The sequence below is a fragment of the Coregonus clupeaformis genome, unplaced genomic scaffold (assembly GCF_020615455.1).
Source record: "Coregonus clupeaformis isolate EN_2021a unplaced genomic scaffold, ASM2061545v1 scaf0115, whole genome shotgun sequence".
In the NCBI taxonomy this organism is placed as follows: domain Eukaryota; kingdom Metazoa; phylum Chordata; class Actinopteri; order Salmoniformes; family Salmonidae; genus Coregonus; species Coregonus clupeaformis.
The window spans coordinates 265,368-285,822 of NW_025533570.1; the positions used below are offsets into that span (position 1 = coordinate 265,368).

At 44.3% G+C, this 20,455-nt stretch overlaps 1 protein-coding gene across 11 annotated transcripts in view; it reads right to left on the minus strand.

Moving 5' to 3' along the window:
- The window catches only part of LOC121543307 (focal adhesion kinase 1), a 162,139-nt gene extending 143,095 nt beyond the window's left edge, over nucleotides 1-19,044 (minus strand). For 3 of the 11 annotated variants that reach the window (XM_041853093.2, XM_041853090.2, XM_041853089.2), the window contains exon 1: nucleotides 544-1,313. In XM_041853093.2, the coding sequence (XP_041709027.2) occupies nucleotides 544-619 (76 nt within the window). In that variant the 5' untranslated portion in view covers nucleotides 620-1,313. Of the gene's footprint in view, nucleotides 1-543; nucleotides 1,314-3,333; nucleotides 3,364-17,713; nucleotides 17,766-18,878 lie in introns of those variants that run through there. The other 8 variants (XM_041853099.2, XM_041853098.2, XM_041853097.2 and 5 more) reach the window with 5 other exon arrangements.
- Nucleotides 19,045-20,455: the final 1,411 nt, after the last annotated feature.

Below are 20,455 nucleotides of genomic sequence, written 5' to 3' on the forward strand. Positions count from 1 at the left end.
ATACCTCAATCAACTCATTTAGGGCTTGATGATTAGTTGACAAGATGAATCGGTGTGCTTGTTCGGGGCTACAATAAAAACGAGGACAGGAGTTGGGAAACCCTGCGTTAGATGATGATGGTGCACTGATTACTTTCACAGCCATGGATGACTTATTCACCATCATAGCTTGGTTTGTTGTGGTGATGAGATGAGAGAAGAAGACCTTTGTCTCTATGGCAACCTACTGTAAGATTATACTGTACATATTGGGCCATTGACATTCAGTGCACCTATCGTCTTGGCAGTTATAGTAGGAGAGGCAGCAATAATACCTGCATAAAGCAGGGCATGGCAAATCAAATCGAACTCTAACTATATCAGAGTTCTGGGAATTAGCATTCAGTCAGTGTAGCTTTCATATTCAACAGCCGACAATCAAGTCTTCACACATCCAAACACAGCCATCAGCAACAGAAAGACTGAGATGAACACTGGTTAAAAGGCTCTACCTAGAAGCACCTAGTGTGCATAACATATCTGCTGTGTGTACACAATACATACTTGGGAGTGGAGGGTGTTGAGCGTAAACACAGGCGCCCTGAGCCCAGCATAGGGGGATGCAGCCGCTCCTCTCCATGATGGCCGCCGCAGCAGCAGCACCTGTCTGTCTATCCCACCACCAGACCCTGCGGCCTGAACCAGACCCAGGCTCCCTGTCCCTGTCCCCTTCCACAACCGCATAGAGGCCAGGCCAGGACAGGCTGCTGCTTCCCCCTCTGCCACTGAGGACCCCGCACAGCCCCTCTCCGCTTCACACAGCCCCTACCGCTGCCCACCTCTGACCCGTTCACACAGCCCTGCCTCAGGGCCACGGGGGAGAGAAGGTGGGGAGGAGGAGAGGACTTCAAGGGAGCAACTCAGTGAAATCCTCAAGAGGTTTTTTATCCCAACATCCACCTTGCCTGACAGACAGGCTGTTTCCGTGTCAGAGAAGGTGTTTGGTGTCACTCCGAGAGAGAGAGAGAGAGAGAGAGAGAGAGAGAGAGAGAGAGAGATCAATATGGGACAGGTCTGTGTTGTCAGCTCGTCTTCAGATTCCTCTTCAGATGCCCTCAGCGTTGGCTTCCAGCCTCTAAATAAATCCCTCTGCGTGCCTCTGCACAGCCTTGTAAATTAATCCAGCCCGTGAGGCAGCTGACTTGGAAAACAGTGTAGTAGAAGACAGAGGAGACAAAAAACTAAACAAAACAATCCTTCAGTTAATTCAGCACTACAACCGCCAGTCTATTCCGATGTGACAGCTCCTTTTAGCTCCTCAGCTCTAGTTTGTTATTCAGGACAAGCTGCTGCTGCTACTGCTGCTGCTGCTGCTGTGAAACACTGCTGCCGAGCCGGCTGTGTCAGGAGGGAGTGTGAGCTGGGTTTGTGTGTGACTCAAAGAGAGAGAGAGGTAGAGGGAGAGGGAGAGAGAGAGAGAATGAGGGAGAGGGGGAGGCAAGGTGGGAGGGAGGAAGGGAGGAGAGAGAGAGGGAGGGAGGGTGAGAGACTAGTAGAGAGCTCAACCTCATTCAGGGAACTACACTCAGCTCTTCTCCTGTTTACAAAACGGACAGCGGAGAGAAAGTGAGAGAGAGAGAGAGAGCTGCAAATCAAGTCCAACCAGGGTCATGACTAGCGCTCAGCTCATTAGCAAACAATATCTCCTCCTCTCCCTCCTCCTCTCCCTCCTCTTTCTCCTCCTCCTCCTTATAACCAGGTCTGTCCCCAGCCAAAACATGTCCCTCCCTCTCTCCTCTCCTCCTCCTCTCTTCTCCTCTCCTCCTCCTCTCCTCTCTACTGTATGCTTTCCATTTGCAGCATTCAATTTTCCTCCAAGGTGTAGACAGGTGAGGAATTCTGATGACGTTACATAAGATGTTTTAAGTTAAATGAAAAGTAACTCTGCAATGCTATCACCATCCTAGTGAATGTCTTGGATCAGAGATACTGTCTCTGTGGTGTGATGAGGTCACAGCTACCTCCCTGTCTCAGTGGCAAATTGAGGTTTTTTGATTCCACCAATCACACATCAGAACAGAGGTTCTATGGAATAAAGTCATAATGCATGAATTAGGCGTAGGCTATTACATGATTAAGCAGTTATAAACCTGTTGCAAAACACAATGGTATTAGTATATTCACACGCAAGTCTGAGCCCTTCAAGACCTTTACTTGTACCTCTGTATGTTTACGCGAGTTGGGTTGTAAGAGTGTAGAGACAGATCTTTCTCCTATTTTCTCTATCCTCTAAGGCAGGGTTTCCCAAAGCTTTGCACACCTGGATTGTACAATATTTGCACATTACGTTATTATTACGTTAAAATTCTTCAAACACTGTCAAGTTGGCTGTTGATCATTGGTAGACCAGGGTGGTCACAAGAAAGAGCCGTCGATTTTGGACGTTTGAAAAGGTCCTGAGGACGTGGATATATGCCTTCGTTGGAGCTATATAAATAAATAAAAACAATTACAAATAAAACAACGGCACAAAGAACAACAAACTCACGAGGCTCTGAGCCAGAGCACGCTGCTTAGACCACTGCACCACGGCAGTTCACAATTATCTTGCAAGCAGGGAGAGTACTTGATGATACTTAATGAAAACAGTGCATTAACCCTTTGAGTTGTTTCTGTTCTAACCCTGTAACAACGCGGAATTAACCCTGTAACCATGTGGAATTAACCCTGTAAACACACTGAATTAATGGGTCAAAAATTTACGTTCATCCAATTACGGCAATTCCGAAGTGAAACTATGAGAACAGGTTGTGCTAGCCAGCCATGTTGACGTCTTGCCATAGAATTTCAAGCCGATTTAAGTCAAAACTGTAAGTCTGATGAGAAATGAAATAGCTATCAAACTGGAAGAAGTTTGCATTCCTTCATTCCTTTGCAGAGATGTTTACTGCAACTAATACTTATCTGATATTTTCCATTAGAACATTTTCTCCAGTACATGTTGTTCAAACAATTAAATATTGATGAAGAATCAGATAGAGAAATGCTGATGCAGGAGATGAAGAGAGACCCATGTTGCCTTTAGCTTCAGCCCTGGGCTCCCTCCAGGAAACTAACACAGAGTCACATAGCTGTATGTACTATATAGGGAATAACATGCAAAATGCAATCTGGCTGCAATCATCTAGAGCAAGTCTAGGTGCAGTTTGTCCTTTTCTATAATAACTACACACACTCAACCAGCGCTTCACACGTAGCACTATTAACTTTAAATTACAGAATCTTTACTGCCAGTGCAAAGATTAAAGGAAAATTGTGCCAAATTACAAGGAGGAAAAATCCCCAGGTACATACCAGCGTAGTATGATGATATCCTGGAAATATCTGCAAGGGAAACAGAGAGAGAGAAGAAATGTTAGGAAGGCATTCAATGGCATTACTCAGGGTATTTACATGAGCTGACTGTGATCCATTGAAAGCTACGCACCAATGGAGGCTAGCCAGTAGCCAGCAGCACCTGTGCAGATACAGCCCCCTAGAGGTCATGTGTTCAGCACAGCCCTGAGGCTGGTAGACTGCGCTGCCAAAGGCACTGGGGTCTTGGCTTGCTTGCACAGAACCTTTGCTGTTTCAGGTGATGTAACGGTGAATGTAATCTCAAGTAGCATTACATGTCATTCTCAAGTAGTAACATTATACATTTATGGTACTTGACATTTCTCAAAGGCTTGCATGATGGTAGCAGGCTGGTGACTGTCATAAATTGATTTGGAGAGATCGTGGGGAAAGTGGTACAAAGTAAGAAAGAAGATAGTATTAATCCTGGATGGAACGCACCGAATCCTGACACAGGGAGGAGGATGTGCTTCTGTTTCTGATCACTTTAGAATTGATTAGCCCTAATCTAATAAGCGTTAAGCAGTCTAGACTATTTTCTCCACACACAGTGTTTTTGGATTCAGCACAGGGGTCCTTGTCTGCCTGCCTGCAGTCAGTCACCACCTAACCTTGTCCTCCAGTGGAGATTATGGTAGCGTCCCAAATGGTACCCTATTCCCTACATAGTGCACTACTTCTGACCTATGGGCCCTAGTCAAACGAGTGCACTAAAAAGGGAATAGGGTGCCATTTGGCACTCAAGATTACATCCTCCTGCAGTCATTAAAGTCAGAGGCACGTTCAGACAGACAGCAGATGATGGCAGGGTTTTGATAAGACCCCTCTAGATAGCACAAGGGACTCACCACATCAGTATTTCACTGGCTTCTTAGGGTGGCGATTTAGAAGGGCTGGCTACATTATTAGGCAGGCAGCCAGATGAAAAGACAGACTGACAAAAGCATGCCAGACAGACAAACAGACAGACAGACAGGTAGCCGGCAGCACAGGAGGTTGGTGGCACCTTAATTGGGGAGGACGGGCTCGTAGTAATGGCTGGAGCGGAATACAGTGCATTCGGAAAGTATTCAGACCCATTGACTTTTTCCACATTTTGTTCATTTACAGCCTTATTCTAAAATTGATTAAATAGTTTTTTCCCCTCATCAATCTACACACAATACCCCATTATGACAAAGCAAAAACAGGTTTTTAGAAATGTTAGCAAATTTATTTATTTTTAAACCCGGAAACATTACATTTACATAAGTATTCAGTACTTTGTTGAAGCACCTTTGGCAGCGATTACAGCCTCAAGTCTTATTGGGTGTGACGCTACAAGCTTGGCACACCTGTATTTGGGGAGTTTCTCCCATTCTTCTCTGCAGATCCTCTCAAGCTCTGTCAGGTGTGGATGGGGAGCATCGCTGCACAGCTATTTTCAGGTCTCTCCAGAGATGTTCGATCGGGTTCAGATCCGGGCTCTGGCTGGGCCAATCAAGGACATTCAGAGACTTGTCCCGAAGCCACTCCTGCGTTGTCTTGGCTGTGTGCTTAGGGTTGTTGTCTTGTTGGAAGGTGAACCTTCGCCCCAGTCTGAGGTCCTGAGCACACCGGAGCAGGTTTTCATCAAGGATCTCTCTGTACTTTGCTCCTTTCATCTTTCCCTCGATCCTGACTAGTCTCCCAGTCCCTGCCGCTGAAAAACATCCCCACAGCATGATGCCAGAGGTGGGACAAAGTCATTGTTATGCAAGTCACAAGTAAGTCTCAAGTCTTTGCCCTCGAGTCCCGAGTCAAGTCGAGTCAAAGATGAGGCAAGTCCCAAGTCGAGTCAAAAGTCAAAGCCATCAAGTCTCAAGTCGAGTCCAAAGTCCTACATTTTAGTTTCGAGTCATTTCAAGTCCTCTTAGCAAGCCTTTGCAAGTCATTACAAGTCCTCGTAGCAAGTCTTCTCGAGTCATAAGGCGCAAGTCCAAGTCAAGTCACGAGTCATTGATGTTAAAGTCCAAGTCGAGTTGCAAGTCTTTGTACATTTTGTCGAGTCGAGTCTGAAGTCATCAAATTCATGACTCGAGTCTGACTCGAGTCCAAGTCACATGACTCGAGTCCACACCTCTGCATGATGCTGCCACCACCTTGCTTCACCGTAGGGATGGTGCCAGGTTTCCTCCAGACGTGACGCTTGGCATTCAGGCCAAATAGTTCAATCTTGGTTTCATCAAGCAAGCAAGCAAGCAAGTTTATTTATATAGCACAATTCATACATCGAAGCAATTCAATGTGCTTTACAAAGATGTTTATCAAAAGTAATGAAAACATAATAATAATAAAAATACAATAAAAAATAAATAAAAAAATTTTTTTTAAAGATTTAAAATTAAAAATTAAAAATGGGATAAAAACATAGGAAGCTATAAGGCTAAACAGTGTGGTTAAGTTTAAGTGCTCAGCCGTAGGCATGTGAAAAGAGAAGTGTTTTTAACCTGGATTTAAAAATGGATACGTTTGGGGCACATCTAAGATCTTCTGGTAGTTTATTCCAGTTGTGTAAGGCATAAGTGCTAAACGCAGCTTCTCCATGTTTAGTTTGGGCTCTGTGCTCTACTAGCTGACCTGTGTTCATGGATCTAAGAGCCCTGCTCGGTTTATATTCTTCAAACATATCAGACATGTACTCGGGTCCTAAACCATTCAAAGATTTATAAACTAAAAGCACCACTTTGAAATCAATTCTGTAACTGACTGGAAGCCAATGTAAAGATTTAAGAACCGGAGTGATGTGCTCCGTTCTCTTGGTCCTGGTTAACATTCTAGCAGCTGCATTCTGAATGAGCTGCAGCTGTTTTACAGTCTTTTTCGGGAGTCCTGTTAAGAGGCCATTACAGTAGTCAACCCTACTAGAGATAAAAGCATGGATGAGCTTCTCTTGATCTTTTTGGGACACCAAGCCTTTGATTCTGGCTATATTTTTTAGATGATAGAATGCTGTTTTAGTGACCACTTTGATATGACTGCTAAATGTGAGGTCTGAGTCTATCAGAACACCAAGATTACGCACTTGATCGCTGGTTTTAAGGACCCGAGAATCCAGCTCTTTACTAATACTTGTTCTTTTATTTTTGTTGCCAAACACAATAATCTCAGTTTTATCTTGGTTTAATTGTAGACAATTTTGGCTCATCCAGGTATTTATGTGCTCTATACAGTGACACTGAGAATCTATTGAGCTGTTGTCATACGGTTCGAGAGCCATATATATTTGAGTATCATCAGCATAGCTGTGGTAGTTAATGTTGTTGTTCTGTAAAATTTGGCCCAGAGGTAGCATATAGAGATTGAACAGAATCAGTCCGAGAACTGATCCCTGTGGAACTCCGCATGTCATAGCCACCCTATCAGATTCATGATTACCAATGGTGACAAAGTAACTCCGGCCATCTAGATAAGATCTGAACCAATCTTTTCCAGCCTATCTATAAGTGTTCCATGATCAACAGTGTCAAATGCTGCACTGAGATCTAATAGAACCAGAACTGTTATATCATTTAAAACTTTAATCAGGGCCGTTTCAGTACTGTGGTGAGGTCGGAAACCTGACTGAAATTTGTCTAAGAGACCGCATGAGGTCACAAAATTGCTGAGTTGATTGAAGAAAACCTTCTCAATGATCTTGGCTATAAAAGGGAGATTTGATACAGGTCTATAGTTGTTCATTATAGATGCATCCAGTGTTCTCTTTTTTAATAGGGGCTTAATGGCAGCTGTTTTTAGAGACGTTGGGAAAATGCCTGATTGCAGAGAGCTATTAACTATTTGCTGTAGGTCCATTGTTATAGAGTTAAACAAAAGTCTGATGGCAGTGTGTCGAGACAGCAAGTGGAAGCTTTAAGATGTCGAACTGTTTCTTCTAGGGATTTTTGATCAATTGTATTAAAATGCAACATAATAACCAAGTTATGTCTTGGTGGTCGTGGTGATGGTACAGAGTCCTTTTTAGACTGAGCAGTTTTGATGGTCCGTCTTATACTTATAATTTTTTCACTAAAGAAACACGCAAATTCATTACATTTCACAGTGGACATGAGTTCTGATGGTATCTGCTTTATTGGGTTTGTAAGCTTGTCGACCATGACAAATACAGGGCGGGTATTGTTAATATTCTTGTTGATCATTCTCGATAAATGTTGCTGTCTGGCCCTGCGTAACTCATTGTTGAAGCTACCAAGGCTTTGTTTATAGATGTCATAGTGAATTTGAAGTTTAGTTTTCCTCCACTTACGTTCCGCTTTCCTACATTCTCTTTTCAGGGCGCTTACCATCATGGTGGTTCTCCATGGTGTTTTCTGTTTGCTCATAGTTTTCTTTACCTTTACCGGTGCAACACGATCCATGACATTCAATATTTTGGCATTAAAATTATCCAGGAGTACATCAACTGACTCAGCACTTATTATTGGAGAGATAGCTATGGCTTCCATAAACTGAGCATTGGTACTCTCATTAATGTAGCTTTTCTTAACAGAAACTGAGTTTACTGGAACATTCGGGGTGATAAGTGATTAAAAAAAGACACAGAAATGATCAGGCCATGTCTTTAACCATGACAGAGGAAATATCGAGACCTTTAGAGATCTACCAGATCTAGAATGTGGCCTTGAGTGTGTGTGCGCTCTTTCACATGTTGAGTGAGATCAAAAGTGTCAAGTAGTGCAAAAAGTTATTTGGCATTATTGTCTGTACTATTATCTATGTGGATGTTAAAATCCCCTGTAATAATAAACAAGTTATAATCAACTGATATAACAGAGAGTAGTTCAGCAAAATCATCAATAAAAATTTGCAGAATATCGTAGAGGTCTGTAAATGGTTAAAAACTAAATTTTGGGGGTACCCTTCAATGTAAAACAGAGGTATTCAAAAGAAATAAAATTACCTAGTGTATTTTCTTTGCACTGGAACGTATCTTTGAATAGGGCAGCCACTCCTCCTCCTTTCCTACCATTTCATTTTTACATTTTAGTCATTTAGCAGATGCTCTTATCCAGAGCGACTTACAGTTAGTGAATACATATTTTTTATACTGGCCCCCCGTGGGAATCGAACCCACAACCCTGGCGTTGCAAACGCCATGCTCTATCAACTGAGCTACATCCCTGCCGGCCATTCCCTCCCCTACCCTGGACGACGCTGGGGCAATTGTGCGCCGCCCATGAGTCTCCCGGTCGCGGCCGGCTGCGACAGAGCCTGGATTCGAACCAGGATCTCTAGTGGCACAGTTAGCACTGCGATGCAGTGCCTTAGACCACTGCGCCACTCAGGAGTACACGTATTTCGACACGTATTCATATAGCCACATTTTTCAGGTGCTGTCTCGTTAAGAATGGCAGCACTACAGCCTTCTGTTAGCCACATAATCTTGTTTCTCATGGTCTGAGAGTCCTTTAGGTGCCTTTTGGCAAACTCCAAGCGGGCTGTCATGTGCCTTTTACTGAGGAGTGGCTTCTGTCTGGCCACTCTACCATTAAGGCCTAATTGGTGGAGTGCTGCAGAGATGGTTGTCCTTCTGGAAGGTTCTCCCATCTCCACAGAGGAACTCTGGAGCTGTGTCAGAGTAACCATCGGGTTCTTGGTCACCTCCCTGACCAAGGCCCTTCTCCCCTGATTTCTCAGTTTGGACAGGCGGCCAGCTCTAGGAAGAGTCTTGGTGGTTCCAATCTTTTTCCATTTAAGAATGATGGAGGCCACTGTGTTCTTGGGGACCTTCAATGCTGCAGAAATGTTTTGGTACCCTTCCCCAGATCTGTGCCTCGACACAATCCTGTCTCGGAGCTCTACGGACAATTCCTTCAACCTCATGGCTTGGTTTTTGCTCTGACATGCACTGTCAACTGTGGGACCTTATATAGACAGGTGTGTACCTTTCCAAATAATGTCCAATCAATTACATTTACCACAGGTGGACTCCAATCAAGTTGTAGAAACATCTCAAGGATGATCAATGGAAACAGGATGCACCTGAGCTCAAATTCGAGTCTCATAGCAATGGGTCTGAATACTTAAGTAAATAAGGTATTTCAGTTTTTATTTTGAATAAATTTGCAAAAATTTATAAAAACCTGTTTTCGCTTTGTCATTATGGGGTATTGTGCGTAGTTTGATGAGGATTTATTTATTTATATAAGGCTGTAACGTAACAAAATGTGGAAAAAGTAAAGGGGTCTGAATACTTTCCAAATGCACTGTAAGTGGAATGGTATCATTCCATTTGCTCCGTTCTGGGCATTATTATGAGCCGTCCTCCCCTCAGCAGCCTCCACTGACCGATAGACAGACAGAGAGAAAAACAAACTGTCACGACTTATGCCGAGGCTGCCTCCCCTCCTTGTTCGGGCAGGTTTCGGCGTTCAGCGTCACCGGCTTACTAGCTACTGCCGATCCATTTATCATCACTCCATTTGTCTTGTCTTCAATCACACACACCTGGTCCTTATTCCCTCATTAGTCATGGTATAAGTGTTCCCTCTGCTTCCTTGTCTGTGTGGGGGATTGTTTATTGTGGAGGTTTGTGAAGCTCGGTGGGGCTTGTGTATCGACGGGAGTATTTTCCCGTGTGCCTTGTATTACGTATTTCTGCGTAAACCTGTATTTTGCGGATTAAAGCCTGTTATTCTGTGATTTACCCTCCTGCGCCTGACTTCTTCAACACCACCTCATCACACAAACAGACAGACAGACAGACAGACAGACAGACAGACAGACAAAACGACAGACAGACAGACAGACAGACAGAAGCCCTGCTATCAGTGAGGAGCCAGGAGCAGCTAAGCACATCAGTTAATCATAAAGCTCGTTATTCTTGACTAAACCTGTCTCAGCAGAAAGCACAGCGAAGGAGATGATATAGATGATCTGAGAGAACAGCGATGACTGAATAAGGGATCCATGACGTAAGACTTTGGATGGGATGGAAATAAGTCAATTCGGGGTAAAAAAAAAAGGCAACGACAGACTAAAATGTTAAGCGCCAGGGCTTCAAATGACATGGAGTTATGGAGGTATTGCTTTACCTCCATAACTTGCTACATTTGCACCACTGTATATATATTTTCTGTTGTATTTTTGACTTTATGTTTTTTTACCCCATATGTAACTCTGTGTTGTTTTTATCGCACTGCTTTGCTTTATCTTGGCCAGGTCGCAGTTGTAAATGAGAACTTGTTCTCAACTGGCTTACCTGGTTAAATAAAGGTGAAATAAAATTTAAAAAATAATGATATTGGATACTAAAAGCCATAAACTGAGAGAAGTTGTGTGGTACAGAGATTGTATATTCTTCCTCACTGATCAAAATAAATGGTTCTATCAATTCCTCTTTTAACACATATGAAATGCCACTGTGTCACACCCTGATCTGTTTCACCTGTCTTGTGCTTGTCTCCACCCCCCACCAGGTGTCTCCTATTCTTCCCCATTATCCCCTGTGTATTTATACCTGCGTTTTCTGTTTGTCTGTTGCCAGTTCGTCTTGTTTTGTCAGGTCTTCCAGCGTGTTTCCCGTTTCTCAAGTTCTCAAGTTCTTGTTTTCTAGTCTTCCCGGTTCCGACCTTTCTGCCTGTCCTGACCCTGAGCCTGCCTGCCGTTCTGTCCCTTATTGACTCTGCCTTGGATTACGAACTTCTGCCTGCCCTCGACCTGCCCTTTGCCTGCCCCTTGGTGTTAATAAATATTCTGAGAATCGAACTATCCGCCTCCTGTGTCTGCATCTGGGTCATATCCTGAGTCGTGATAGTACGAACTGGCCATGACTGACCCAGCAGACTCGGACCAGCTCCGCAATGCTGTCTCCCTCCAAGGAGCCACCATTGGAAGACACGAGGAGTTACTTCATAACCTTGTGGAGGGACTCCATACCTTGGCGGAACACCATGACCATGCCTTCAATGCATAGTTGGAACAATTCCGCGGTCTATCTACTAGGCGGCAAGCCACAACGGTAACCTTCCAGACTCCCAGTAACCACGCTACCAGCGGTGCTTCTCCCCAGCCTACCCCGGATTCCCGAGAAACCCGCTTACCTCCTCCGGAGCGCTATGCTGGGGATCCTGGAACCTGCCGGGCGTTTCTTTCCCAGTGTTCCCTCATCTTCGAGCTACAGCCCTCTTCGTTTCCTTCGGATCTTAATACGCTGATGTCCGGGAGGGCACTCGCCTGGGCTACGGCAGTGTGGGAGCAACAACCCATTGTTTGCCTTAGTCTGGAGGATTTCATGGCGGAGGTAAGGAAAGTGTTCGATTGTCCGGGAGAGAGGCGGCTCGGAAGCTACTTTGGCTGAGTCAAGACTCCCGTAGTGTGGCAGACTACGTGGTAGATTTTCGCACGTTGGCCACCAAGAGTGCCTGGAACCCGGAGTCCCTGTTCGACACCTTCCTTCACGGATTATCGGAGGGAATTAATGATGAGCTCGCAGCCCGGGAGCTGCCTATGGACCTCGACTCCCTCATAGCCCTGACCATAAGGATTGATGGGCGGTTACGGGAACGCAGCAGGGAGAGGAGGTCTGTTCCTGGCCACACGCGATCGTCCATGGGTTCCCCCTCGCCTCTGAAGAATCCCGGAAGTCCCCGACGCCTGCATTCCCGAGAGAATCCGATGTCAACCGAGTTCCCCCGGGAATCATCGAGGACTGTCGACTCGCCTCCTCAAGAGCCCATGCAACTGGGCAAGGCTAGATTGTCTTCTGAGGAACGTTTACGCAGACTGACCTCCAAATGTTGTCTGTATTGTGGTACTTCAGGATATTACATATCCACCTGTCCAGTAAAAAGCCCAGGCTCATCAGTAGGTACAAGTACGCTGGTGGGCCATACAGGGAGTCTCCCATCTCCCATTACTCATACTCCTCTCCATGCTATCCTGCTGTGGGGTGACCGGTCTAAATCTCTCCGGGTGCTCATTGACTCTGGGGCCGACGGGAGCTTTATGGACGCTACCCTGGTGTCGGAGCTGGGCATCTCTACACAACCCCTCTCCATTCCCATGGACGCCAGAGCATTGGACGGACGCTCTATTGGCAGGGTCACTCACAGTATGGTTCCCATCAACCTGCGAGTGTCAGGTAACCACAGTGAGTCCATGCAGTTTCTGCTCATTGAGTCTCCTCATGTACCCGTGGTTTTGGGATTGTCATGGCTCCAAAGGCACAACCCCCTGATTGACTGGGGGGCTACGAGTTCTATCCTGGGTTGGAGCCGGTTCTGTCACGCACATTGCCTCAAGGCGGCGCAGCCTGCCCCTGGGCGTTCTCCTGCGGGCTTGGGAAAAGCCGAAAAGCCTCAGACCTCTCAGCAGTTCCCGCGGAGTACCAGGACCTACGGGAGGTTTTCAACAAGGCCCGTGCCACATCTCTTCCTCCGCATCGAGCCTACGACTGCGCCCTTGATCTCCTCCCAGGCACTACACCGCCTCGGGGGCGGCTTTATTCTCTGTCTGGTCCGGAGACCAAGACCATGGAAGTGTACATTGAGGACTCTCTGGCTGCAGGGTTCATTCGTCCTTCTGCCTCCCCGAACGGGTCAGACTCCAAACACAGCTCCCTAGTGTGTGTGTGTGTGTGTGCACATGCCTGTCTGTCTGTGTGTGTGTGGAAGACAAACACAGCCTTTTAAAAGGAGGCAGTCAACTGTCATTACTGACTGACTACAACATTCCTCCTGATTCCCCTAGACCAGACTGGATTGACATACTGCAGCAGACCTAGCTTGTTTGATTGATCTGGGTGATTGTTGAATGGTGATGTGTACTGGACTTGCTGAGACAGCAGCTTGCAAAACGGATTACTGTGTGTGTGTGTGTGTGCGTGTGCGTGTGTGTGTGTATGCGACCGTGCGTGCGCGTGTGGATAGGCCTATACCAGTACACCTGGTCTAGGATGAGACTATACATGGGCTACGTCTGACTCAGCACAACGCTATGGCTCTGTCACGCCACTCATTTACTCACCTAGACAACACCTGCCAAGGAGAGGCACAGGGGAGGAGATGGTCATGAATCACAATCTTACTCAAAACTGTACAGTAATGCTGAATTCCCAATTCCCCTAGCCTCTACATTCAAATTGTAAGACTCAAATGATATTACTAACAGGACAGCACAGAATGATTGTCACCTTCCCACTGGGCAAAAACTGGTTGAATCAACGTTGTTTCCAAAGTCATTTCAACTAAAAGATTCAATGCGATGACGTTGAATCAACATAGAAAACTGAATGGATTTGCAAAAAGTTATCAACGTAAGGGAATTGTCCTTTTTTTCACCCAACTTTGAACCTAAATCCAATGACTGGGTGACATCTTTGGTTGATTTCACATTGAATTCACGTTAGTTGTCAACTCAACCAAACGTAAATCCAAACTAGACGTTGAACTGACGTCTGTGCCCAGTGGGTTGCTGCTATTCCACTCAGAGGTCAATCGTTCTTGCGTGGTAATCATTTAACAGCTGCTCTAGCAGAGTAATCCTATTGGCCTGGGACCAGTTTAAAAAATAATTATCTATCTGGATGTCACCTAACAGATAGGATTCAATTAATAGAAATATAATGAATAGAACAGGAGTCCCCATTCAAGACAATGATTCGTCTGTTCTATTCATTCTATTTAATTAATTTCATCCTATCTAATAGGTGAAATCCAGATAGATGGATATTTTTTTTTACTGGGACCTGAAGATTAGCTGTATAAACTACAGTGATGTGAAAAGCCTCAGACTGTCAGACATGACTACTGTAAGAACTCTAGATCCTGCCACAGAATGTTCACATAGAAATGCATAGCTTAGAACAGACATGATTATCAGTCAGGTAGAATTGGAAATCATGTTAGCTTTATTCAATACATTTCTATCTACCAGTTTCAGAAATATTTGTTGTCTCACTGAATAATACACACCAGTTGTTTGCATTCTATCAATGAACAGGAAATGTAAAATAAGAAATTCAAGGAGAGTGATGACGGCAGCCACCTTGATCATCAGTTCAACCTCAGGTATAAAATGCAATTTAGTCAGAGTTCTTGCTATTTACATAATTTGTGCTGCTAATCACATAATCCAATTTGTCTCTGGCAACATATCGGTTTAGGATTTGTTTGCTATAAAAAGCCGTCGTCAATGCAGGGCCAAACATCTGTGGACTACAGGAAAAAAAAGAGGACTGAGCACGCCCCCATTCTCATCAACAGGGCTGTAGTGGAACAGGTTGAGAGCTTCAAGTTCCTTGGTGTCCACATCACCCACAAACTATCATGGTCCAAACACACCAAGACAGTCGTGAAGAGGGCACGACAAAGCCTATTCCCCCTCAGGAGACTGAAAACATTTGGCATGGGTCCTCAGATCCTCAAAAAGTTATACAGCTGCACCATCGAGAGCATCCTGACTGGTTGCATCACCGCCTGGTATGGCAACTGCTCGGCCTCCGACCACAAGGCGTTGAACTGACGTCTGTGCCCAGTGGGTGTGTGCTGCTGTTCAACAAAAATAACTTGCCATGGTGGTGGTAGGCATGGTGGTATGCATGTTGGTACGCATGGTGGTAGGCATGGTGGTATGCATGTTGGTACGCATGGTGGTAGGAATGTTGGTACGCATGGTGGTACGCATGGTGGTAGGAATGTTGGTACGCATGGTGGTACGCATGGTGGTAGGAATGTTGGTACGCATGGTGGTACGCATGGTGGTACGCATGTTGGTAGGCATGGTGGTATGCATGGTGGTAGGCATGGTGTTACGCATGGTGGTAGGCATTGTGGTATGCATGGTGGTACGCATGGTGGTACGCATGGTGGTACGCATGGTGGTACGCATGGTGGTACGCATGGTGGTACGCATGGTGGTAGGCATGGTGGTATGCATGGTGGTACGCAACACATACTAAAAGGAGTAAGAAAGCATTGTAATAAAGGTGTGGGCTCAGAGGAATTGAGTTGGATAATTTGATCTTCACATCCCAGTAGTGACTTCATAAGAGCTGGGTGTGACAGTATAATGTGGTCTCAACGCTGAATTCCTGGGAGGCCAGAGCTTCCTGATTTGTGTAAAAGCTCCGGATGTCAGTTAACCTATTGGTGTCATCAACATTTTTAAAGATGTTTTGAGACACCATCTCAAACAAGAGACCATCTCACATCATGAGAGAGAGAGAGACCATCTCACATCACGAGCGAGAGCGAAAGAGAGAGAGAGAGACAGGTTCACTATTCAAGCCTAAGGTGTGCTGTAGACTTGTGAGAGCTGCACCATACATCACTGAGGGTTAGAGCATATTTGAGTCCTTCTATTTGCAATACACACTCTTACAAAAATAAAATAAAAGGTTTTTTTGGCTGTCCCCATAGGAGAACCCTTTGAAGAAACCTTTTTGGTTCCAGGTAGAACCCTTTTGTGAGGGCTCTACATGGAACCCAAAAGGGTTCTACCTGGAACCAAAAAGGGCTCTCCTATGGGGACAGCCAAAGAACCCTTTTGGAACCCTTTTTTTCTAAGAGTGCAGTTTAGTGAAAGTTATTCCCACAAGCACTTTCCCATTGGACTAAGTCTATAAGGCCATTCCCTGTAGTTATTTAACTACAGACCACCATTCTTCTTGAGCAGAACACTATTGACCGATGGTTCTATATTCTTAGTAAAGACTAACTGACAGAGTATAAAATGTTTTTGCTTCCAGATGTTGCCTTCTTGTATTACAATGTGTTTTACACTTGACAGCCTTGTTGTCTCAATACACAGATTCACTTTTACATAACTGTTTTGAATAAATCACTGTTGATGGGCTTTCCAGGCATTTCTTTCCCCCAGAAGACACAATTCAACTCCCCATCCACTCGTCCTATAATCGCTGTTGGCTGATTTACACAGCAGATCTCCAAACCTTGGTTAAAACAACAACATTTGACAAGATATTTGATAGCGCTAGCCTTTGCTCAGCGTGTACCTTGCCAAGGATCATATTAAAAAAGGGTTCCATAATGAATTATGCCTGTCATTGATCTGGGTTCTGCCTGATACGTGCAGCTTGAAAAGCCTTCTGGAAGGTGAGGTAGAGTACAGTAGGTATGCATGTCGATGTTTAGCAAGCACAGTAGGCCATATTGTCTCTTTTCCCCACTGAGGGCTTATCATCACAACACAGTGTGTGAGAGAGAAAGAACTAACTACAACCAGATGGCAAATATGGCAAAAGTGTACATTTGGATTTTTACACAATAACATGACAAGTCAGTTTAATGCAAATTCCATTGATGAATCAACATAGATAGGTTGAGCATTTGAAGATCTGAGATTGCCTGAGGCAAACTGAGATTGCAAGGCTAGCCTGTTCATTCATCTACTTATTATCAACCTGTATCTGTGTAATGTAATTACATACAATGGCAGTGAACATCTGATCATCTCAAATCTAATTGAACAGAAGGCTTGTCTATGCCTGAGATTGGAATTTGTTCAAAATATTGTGATGCAATACATAACAGCTGGATCGCCCTCTGCAGGGGCGGTCGACATCAGAAGGTACATTTTGTACACAACAAAATCTCTGCTTACATTTATCTGACAATTTGTTGACAATCTCTGCCTTCATTGATTTGACTACTGATTTGACTACAGTTGATCTGACTATTGTTGTCATGACACTGAGGTGAAAGAAACCCAGGTTTTTGCCTGTGTGGTTTCATCCACAGCATTTTGCCTACTCCACTATGAGCACATCTATAGGGTTAGTTAGTGTATGGTACCTATTGCACCGTGTGTACCAGTATCATCACGGGCAGAAGCATAGGCTTATCTATTACTCATACCCACATTATAACTGCTGATATTTCTGGTTATTACAAGCCATTAGATGTGAAGAGATGACTCATACCAGAAGACTTGCCCTGAAGCAGCACATTCTCTGAGGTATACCTCAGTGTCCTGGAATTTACCAGGTAACATTGACAAACAAGGTATGCTATGGGTTCTTCTGAGGGTTGACCACTCAGTACAACATACGGTTGAACACTTTAGATTGTTACCCTGCTCTCCATACCCTGTATGATTACATACAATGGCAGTACTCTACAAAAGAATGCCTGATGCCACTAGTAACATAAGATTAATGTTGCAAACGGCTTTGACCTGTCTGACGTTTCACATGCAACTGCTTGCACGGCCACGACATGAGCAAATTCCTCCCCTTATCTCAGGCACACGGACTCACTCTTCTTGAGACTGACACACGTTCAGTTCTCAGCCAAACAAGCCTACCACTGCTTCTCACAAACTGTCAGTTGTATTATGGATATAAATATAGTACACCTACCTCCATTTCCACAGGCCAGGAAATTCCAGAACTGCATATTTGTAGGCTGTTTACATTTACAGAGTATATCCAACTGGTGCAAATCACTTCCCAAAGCACTTCTGTCAGTGCTACGGAGCTGATAACCTGACACCCTCTTACCAACACACCTGGCCTCTCCTCCTCTCTTCCAAACTCCTCCCTTTATACACTAGCTTGAACTTGTTACACCAGCAAGCATGGCAATAATGATACTGATCATTGAAACAAAACTAAACAAATAGATGATCCAGGAATGCAGATAAAATAATGCTGCTCGCCTGCAATCATATGCAGAGTCAACAAATCAATGCAACTCATTGTAAAAAATAAAAATTAAATAAAAAAGATTCATTACAAAATCATTACAGTTTATGAGCAGCCTCTCCGGTTTGCACTGTGACAGTAACTGAAGAAAACTCAATATCTGTGAACCTCCTAACACAATGATGGTTATTATACATGTTTTTTTAATGGAGTTGAGCAGTTTTTTGTTAATACACAAGTGGAATAAGGAACAGTCCATATTCGACTTGTGTAATTACATCAGCTTGTCAAATACAGAGGATACTAGGGGCTCCTCTAATCTTCCCCTGCTCCCCTGCAAGTATACATTAGTCAAAGGTAATATTAACAATTGCATACGGATTGACTGGGGCTGAGCAGGCTACAGAACTACATAATGCAATGGCATACAATGTAGCGAGCTCTCAAAACAACCATGAGTTGTTAAAATTTGTAACATTGTAACAATGTTGTAACAACTTTTTTGTTTTGAACTAGCAACATTGTATAATTTCCCTATTCACCACGGGGTATATGAAATGTAGCTACTCGCTGCACACTATTTGAATAAGACATTCTGTGTTCCCTGAACCTTGCACCTAGGCGTGAGATTCGGACACTGCACCACTGTTTGCAGAAACATGCATATTCATGTGCATAAAGGGTATATTCCCCTTTTCGCCATCTAATGAAACCGTATTTTCTCCACCAAAAACGCTAATTAAAGTAGGCTAACTGAAAGCTCCGACTCACTGCAACCCATTGTCAATGACTGGTGTCTTACTATGCTAACTGGCTAACGTTAAAGTTATTTAATATCCTCCACATCATTAAAAAATGTATAAGGCCACGTTATACTCACGTATATCTTTACTATCGAAGCTCCACCTCAACTATTTCCGTTAACCGGTCTCCTATCCTGCAAATATGTGTTACAATCCCGTTATAACCGTATAGCTGTGTGGGGTTCCCTCTCCATTTCTGTTTCTCCACAACACCGTGCACGAGCTCCCTCCTCTCGGTTCCCACTGACACAGCAGCATTGCACCCTAATAGTTCCAATATGGCTGACGTGTAGTGACCATGTAGTGACCATGCCCAGTAGAAACGGCCGGAGAGTTCAGAGGACTCACTGACCATCTCAGGTGTCAAAAGGCAAATTCATAAATTGTTCTACTTGTAAATAGCTTTTTCCCTGACAATTGCATCAACGAGCATTGCAGTTCTCCACAAAGTCTTATTTTCGTATACTAAAGTGACTAATGCAATTTTCATAGATGTTTCATAAAATGTCAACATTGATTATACAAATAGCGACTTTCAATAGAAATAATGTTATTTCGCAATGCAAAAAAATGCTTTGACAACAGAGTTCTCTGTGGTTAAACAGACCCACATTTACATGTCATTCACACCCACAAAGACAGACACAGCAAGATAACTCTGTTTCCATTGTCTAACACACACATCCCAAAACATTCCTTTCATTAACCTCCCTGCATAATACTACAACACACAGCAAGCCACGCCCATACCAGAGACCCAGGCAAGGTCCCAAATGCACCCTATTCCCTAAATAGTGCAGTACTTTTGACCACAGCCTTATTGGCCCTGGTCAAAAGTAGTGCACTTTATAGGGAATAGGGTGCCATTTGGGACGTAGCCCCAGGGTGCATTAGAGCAGCCTCCCACCACCCTCGGCCAGACCACTGAATCCCTGCCCAGAACATGGACTGGAAGAAGAATGCATTGTGGATGAGGATGCCTGCCATAGTAAGATACAGAATCACTGATCTGTTCGCTGTTTACACCCAAGGCAACCTCGCTTTAAAGGGCTAACTAAGACATATTCACTGAAAAACTAACCCTCAATGCCCATACGATGGGGTGAAGCACACGTCAACTGCTCAGAATATGATTTTAGATGACAATGGTTTGTATTCAAGACCTATTTCAGCGTTCTCTGTATATGAAAGAAAGGGTGACTTGCATGAATAAGTTTAGGAATACAAACCGTACAATACTTTTTTATTGTAAGTGACAGCTAAGACATGGTTGCAGTGGAGATATGAATCTGAAAGAAGACATTTAGTGTATCCAGAACATTGTTAGTGAAATAAGTAAAAATGCAGTGAAACAGTCGGAGAAATGCTATTACATCATCACGCAGTATATAAAGGCAGTCCCCAACATTAAAATAAAGAGAACAGAGGACGACATGGTTCTTCATGATCAGGTAATTCCCTGAGCCTCACTGTCCACTGTATATTTACTGCGTCCCTAAAGGCACCCTATTCTCTATAGGGCTCTGGTCAAAAGTAGTGCACTATATAGGGAATAGCAGGGTCCTCACCAGGATTTTCTAACAAGGTGGTGCTGCTGAGTACGGCAGGGAGGAGGGAGACCAGACCACAAGGTGGCGCAGCGTGGGTGCCACGG